Source organism: Carassius carassius, chromosome 48 (assembly GCF_963082965.1).
Source record: "Carassius carassius chromosome 48, fCarCar2.1, whole genome shotgun sequence".
Lineage (NCBI taxonomy): Eukaryota > Metazoa > Chordata > Actinopteri > Cypriniformes > Cyprinidae > Carassius > Carassius carassius.
The window spans coordinates 16,878,529-16,885,132 of NC_081802.1; the positions used below are offsets into that span (position 1 = coordinate 16,878,529).

Consider the following 6,604-nt stretch of genomic DNA (forward strand, 5'->3'; position numbering starts at 1 on the left):
AGTGGTCATAATACAGTATAACAGGTTAAATAACTTTTTTCTTATAACAAAAATAACTAAACATTTAAAACAATAAAGCAACACAGAAAAATATTTAAAAGTTAAATGTTTTACACGTCAAAGTGCAAAAGAACTATAAAAACCAATAGGTATCACTTTACAATAAGACCTCATTAGTTAACCTTAGTTAATGCATTCAACATTCAAGGCAAGGCGAGGCAAGTTTATTTATATAGCACATTTCGTACACAATGGTAATTCAAAACGAAAAGTAATCACAAAAATAAAACAAGCAATTTAAGAACTTGAAAATGATTTGAAAATTGACTTAAAATTAATTTAAGACAGTTTAAAAATAGAAGATGATTTTACATAAAATGTAAAATTTATTCAATAAATGCACAGCTAAACAATGAGCAATAGCTACATTTACTATATAAGTTATTAATGTTTGTTAAAAAATACAAGTCTTAGTTCATGTTAGCTCATTAAATAACACAGGTGGAACTTTCAATTTTAACAATGTGTTATTAAATATTACAATACCTAAGATAAATGAATGTTCGGAATAATTTTTTCATTGGCAGTTTATGTTAACTAATAAAGCCATAATGTAAAGTGTGAATGAACAATAAAAGATCAAAACACTTTCAAACAATATCTAGGGCATTTGTAGTCCAGATAAAAAAAAAAAAAAAAAAATGAATGTTTGAGGATAAATAGCCTATTAAGTCGAAATATTTCAGTAGTTGGCTCTGTAATAAACCGTATAAGGCCGTATTCCTGTAAACAGCTCAAGTTAGGATGGAAAAGGATGTTGGGATGGAAGGATGTTTTTGAGTGGGGTGTGTTGCAAGATGTAGGAAGGCAGGGAGAGAGGTTGGGAGGGAGAGAATGAAAAGAAGATTTGAAAATAGAATTGAAGGTTGAAGGGAGACCGGCTGGTCTGCGTGAGCAAAGACTAGAGAATGCCCAAGACGTGTCACTCCTTTAGTTTTGAATGACGTGAGGGACAGTGAATGGGCATCTGGAATTGAAGTAGCTATAGAAAATTATTAACTGTGAAGAGAGAACTGAAAGATGAACACCGAGCCGAGCCAAATAAAAAACGAAAGATTGACTTGAGTCAAGAACCGTTTCTGTCGGACGCGTCCAATTCGAGAACCGAGGAGCTGATGATACAGCGCATGTGTGATTCAGCGTGAAGCAGACTGACACACAGCACATCTTAACTGAACTGATTCTTTTGGTGATTGATTCTAAACTGATTCTGTGCTAATGTTATGAGCGTGGGTAAACCGAAGGCTTGAATCTAGAGCAATCATCCTGGTCAATCAACTGGATAAAGTCAGTCTTTCGTTCATTATCTGGCTCGGCTCGGTGTTCATCTTCAGTACTCTCTTCACAGCAGTTCAGTCAGTGTACTGTTTGAGTAAATGAATTACTCCGGGACATTGGTTTGTTTTAACTCAGAGGGAGTGTCAGCCACATTAAAAAAGTTAACAGCTTAAGTCATTTGTGGATTAATGCTTATTGGAGACGCGAAACGTTGATGAATGATTCAGTTTGATTTGGTGAACTGGTTCAAAAGGATCCGGTTACACTACACTGCTGTGAACGCGCTCACAGCAGACTGGAAGAGAAGACAATGCTGAATAAAGTCGTAGTTTTCACTATTTTTGGACCAAAATGTATTTTCGATGCTTCAAAAATGTCACATGGACTACTTTGAAGATGTTTTTATTACCTTTCTGGACTTGGACAGTATACCGTACACACACTTTCAGTGGAGGGACAGAAAGCTCTCAGACTAAATCTAAAATATCTTAAACTGTGTTCCGAAGATGAACAGAGGTCTTACTTACGGGTTTGGAATGACATGAGGGTGAGTTTTTAATGACATAATTTCCCTTTTTGGGTGAACTATCCCTTTAAGGATATAGGATGTACTGCGTGTTAGCTTGCTTACTGTGCCCAAGAGCAGTGTTTTGAAGTTCATATGTCTTACTAACAAGGAACCACGCTTCTAACCACAGGCAGAAGGCTGTTTTTCAACCACGTAAGTGTGTGATGCTGTTTACTAATTCTGTAGTTCATTTGAACTCTGGTTTCAGGAAAAGCTGAATTGTACTAGTAACATCAAAACTGCAACAATAGTTGCCTGACATTGCTTTTGCGAAACATACCCTAGAAAAATACTTAAAGCGAATGGTGATATTTAAACAGTCCAAAGGATACAAGTACAGACAATACATAACAAGATCATTAAGATTTTTATACAAATACCATCTTTGAAACAGCATCTGTTTACTTACATGCTATGTGTCCAATGCAGTTTTTCCCTCAGTGTAGCACTACCTATTCTTTGGTGGCTGGCAACCTGAATGAAATACATTCATTTGAAATGTTATTTCATTGTTTAAATAAACCATGCAACAACCATTAAAAAAAGCATCTTGCTTTAGTTTAGCAAATTCCAGAGCTAGAATATTACACAGCCCATACATTCAATTCTTAAAGAGTACTATGCATATTTTCCCAAGTATCTCTGGTTTTTAACCACCATTTTGCCTGAACCCCCATGGGCTACAGCTTTAGGAGTGCAGTTAGATTGTCCTTTTTACATATTCCAGATTCTATAACGAATTATGAAAATATTTAATATCTCACATGCATAATAAGGTATTATTTGTATTTCATAATTACTTGGCCCAGAAATTTCAGGTATTGCGTTAGGGACGAGACAAGGAATCAAACACAAGGTAAAATGGGCTCTTTATTAATAATAAATTAAACATAACATTAAACATAAGACCATAAAACAACAAGCACAGAAGAGGAAACACTGTGAGGGAAGCAAATGGGGATAAATAGGGAAGCAAACAAAGCAGGACAGGTGCAGCAAATGAACCAACAAAGCCCTTAGTATGACTGAAAGAGTGCAGGTCAGAGAACTGGTTTTTATTATACAGTAGGTTATAATGATTAAGAAATCCCTGTTTGATGAAGGTGTCAGTAATGTACCAGTTAGTTGCATGCCAACCACTATTAAAAAAAAAAGAAGAGGAAAAAAATATATATGTGTTAGGTACTCGAAATAATATGGAATGTGAAACATTAAATCAATTTATATATTTATAATGCACGTAAGCTCACAGAGCTGAAGCTGTATGATATTTAGGACGTTCAAAGACTTCAGCATGACAGTTGTGTCTCTAAGCTCATTGATTTCATACTAACAAACAAACTTAACCACAGTCGAGAGGAAGTAAAGGTAAGTTTGTGCTGACCACACATGTAGAGTTTTCTTTTTTCAATTAGTACTATTTTTATTAATAAGTATTAATCTTTAAATTCATACCTGTAAAACATACATTTATCTACACTGTTTTTTTTCTGTTATTCTATTTCCTACTGAAATGTTTGTTCGTTTTGACAGTTTTATTGAAATGAATAAGATGCATAGAATAGGAACTGTGAATCTCTGTGGTAAAATAGGTTCAAGTGAACATTTGCTCATAGTGTTTCGTGTTCATGTTCACTTAGTAAAAGTTTAAACCACCAGCTGAGTGCAAGTGTGTACAGTTGTGTTGTCTGTCAGTGTCTAAACCAGTGGAACATTTCATGTGTCTGAAATATGTCGCATGTAAACCACAAACAAGAGCTGTGCAAAATATAGACATTTCAATATGTACAGAAAACATACAAAACATTTAGTATGCAAGGCAAAAAAATCTCTCTAGTACATTTATTGAGGTTTGTTTCCTTGATTTCCAGCTGCATGACAAATAATAAAATATAAAAATGTAGAACTAGCAGAAAATTCCATGATTTCATGACAATGTTACATACATTAGGAATGAAGAAGTGGAATGTATATTCAGGACTGCCAGCTAATTTATGATCAAGTATTTGTTGCATGAAGTTTCATGAAAGTTGCAACAGCAAAAAGCATTTTTAAGGAACCTCATTTGCCCTGTGGTTTACAATTCTAACTACTAGTGTAAACGTCAGCGCATTTATAATAAAAAAACATGATGATTATCACTATTATATATAAGCAACATCTCCACTCATACCAACCAGAAAAAAAGAAAAGAAAAAAAACTTATATTAACGTCTACTACTCTGCATATTTAGATATGCTGAACTTAAAAAATGTATATGAAAATAACTATAGCTTGTAAAAAAGAAAAAAAAATGATATAAAGGCACAGTTTGTATTTATAATGTATTCTACATCATACATTGGCGGTAGACAATCTTGCTCTGCTCTGGACAAGACCTGGTGTTACCGGCACACATGGAAAAATCTATTTCAGCACACTGAAAGAAGATGATATTATAATATGTAAGACAAAATATACATTCATTCTGTCATCATCGCCAATAAATTCTAACCGTAGATGAAGAGAATTTATTTTACACTTATTTCAGTTTTTAAAACACTTTTTTTTTTTTTTACTTTTTTCAATCACAATCGAGTATTTCATCAAGTCATGTAACAGCACCACATATTAAACATTTCAGTTTATTCAGATAATAAATTTATTCACTGCAAGAATCAGGACATGTATTGGAGGAAAAAACAAGATAATAATTCTTAATTATGCATTTTACCTGTAGATTATTTGAGTCATTTTTACATCTTCCAGTTGCATCAGTGTTGCTCTTCACCAAACCTGAAACAATGAATGAACGATCACTCAATTCATACAGCATGTGTAATATGGTAATGTTTGTGTAGATCTAGAGTCTTGTCTTCTTGTATTTAGTTCAGTGAGATCTGAACATACTCGCAGTAAAAGCAGTACAAACCTATTAATGCAATGATCAGAAGCACATTCAGCAGAACAGATGTGATGATGGTCAGGTTTCTCCATGGTGTCTCCTGTTGTGGAGCATCTTTTGATTCCGTCTGATTCCTGTAGACTGAGTCTGTACAATACGTTTGGTTTTATCAGTCTTTATTCAATTTCAGTCTTTAACAGAACAAAGACACTTCAAAAATATTAGTTATTCATAAATGTGTATAATATATTTATTATTGAAAATCCATCTGAAATGAGAAAGTAACTCACTGCTGATGTAGATTTTGGTGCCGTTGCTGAATTTTTGTGGTTCACTAGTTTTCACACAATAATAAACTCCTAATTCATCAGCGGTGATATTTCTGATGAACAGACTACTGTTAGTTTTCACTGAGTATTTGAGTTTGAAGATGCTGTTTTCATATTTAGCTGCTCCTTCTGTGCTACTGAAAGTGCGTAAGATCAACTCTGGAGGATCTGATGATTTCTGTCTGAACCAGTAAATCTCCTTTATATCAAGATCACAGCTTATAATCACATCAGCTCCTAAAGTTACTGCTGTGTTTGTTAGACTCTCTGTGACTTGAGACCACATGAACAGATCTATGAGACAAATAATTTATTTTATAATTTATTAAGACATTAAATAAAAAGAAACCCCATTTACTGATTCAATATAATATGTGATAAACTCACAGATCTGAAGCTGGATGATCTTCATCGTGTGATCCAGATGAATATCTTCTATTCTGTGATCATTCAAACATCTCTCACTGTGAGCGGAAACACAGTGAAACCTCGAGCACACAGAGAAGAGGAAGTCAGAGCTGGGCTTCTCTGATAGCACTTCAGCCATCTTCAGGTCTGTAACCCGAATGTACTAAAAATGCAGTTGATAAAAAATGTTAAATACAAAAATGAAAAATTGACAGAATTTAAATAACAACAATCCTATGCATTTTGTCAAAAAAATTAATAAAATTCAGTACATTCAGCTTTATGCAAAAATGTTTTATAATATATATATTTTTTTATTTTATATCTTACAAATTCCATAATGACACAGAGAAAAAAATGGTTTTCAAATAAAAGGAAAAGGAGAGAAACTGAATTATCACATTGACATAAGTATTATGCCAGTTGAGGTGCAGCACTGATGCATCACCATTTCTCTGGATCATCCTTACAAACAACTGTGATTAAACATTCAAGAAAAGCATCATGCATTTCAGTTTAGCAATACAGAAAGCTCATATATAGTGGGGAAATTTTTGTTGCACTTTATTTTACAGTATGTGTACTAACATGTACTTATAGTGTACTTTGTACAGTGTATTTATCTAAGAAAGTTCTGGTAATACAAGGTAACATGGGGTAGGGTTAGGTTTAGGGGTAGGTTCAGGGTTAGTACCTAGTTATTACATAGTTATTGTAATTACTTTAATAAGTACATAGTATGTACATGAGGAACAGGACTGTAAAATAAAGTGCTACCAAATTTTTTTTTTATAAAATATTAATAATAATAATAATAATAACAGCTATAGAGAAAGTTCAAAATGTATACTGAATTCTAAACTTTGTCTGTCAGATCCAGAAATAAATAAATTAACCTCCATCTACACAATCTAGAAGGGCACATTTAGGCAAGGGAAGTTTAGTCATTCAGTACATTTATGTACAGTAGTAATTCAAAGTGCTTTACATTGAATCATTTAGGAGAATATAGCAGGTAAGAAATAACTAAGATGTAAAATTGGGTAAAAAAAAAAAAAAAAAAAAGGTTATTAAAT

General features: G+C 33.2%; 1 protein-coding gene across 1 annotated transcript; it reads right to left on the reverse strand.

Moving 5' to 3' along the window:
• Positions 1-4,159: 4,159 nt before the first annotated feature.
• LOC132131704 (uncharacterized) lies at positions 4,160-5,687 on the reverse strand. The gene is made up of 5 exons (XM_059543792.1): positions 5,508-5,687; positions 5,082-5,414; positions 4,819-4,938; positions 4,621-4,682; positions 4,160-4,326 (listed from the first exon to the last, which is right to left on the reverse strand). The coding sequence occupies exons 1-5, from the start codon at positions 5,665-5,667 to the stop codon at positions 4,237-4,239; spliced, it is 765 nt and encodes a 254-aa protein (XP_059399775.1). The 5' UTR covers positions 5,668-5,687; the 3' UTR covers positions 4,160-4,236.
• Between the last annotated feature and the right edge of the window lie 917 nt (positions 5,688-6,604).

Bases quoted from the DNA above. Each gene is read 5' to 3' on its own strand.
- LOC132131704 (XM_059543792.1), bottom strand. From the start codon at position 5,667: ATGGCTGAAGTGCTATCAGAGAAGCCCAGCTCTGACTTCCTCTTCTCT. The intron at 4,939-5,081 runs GTGAGTTACTTT...CGTATTGTACAG, and splicing joins CACCAAAATCTACATCAGCA to ACTCAGTCTACAGGAATCAG. The intron at 4,327-4,620 runs GTAAAATGCATA...ATCTTCTTTCAG, and splicing joins ATGACTCAAATAATCTACAG to TGTGCTGAAATAGATTTTTC.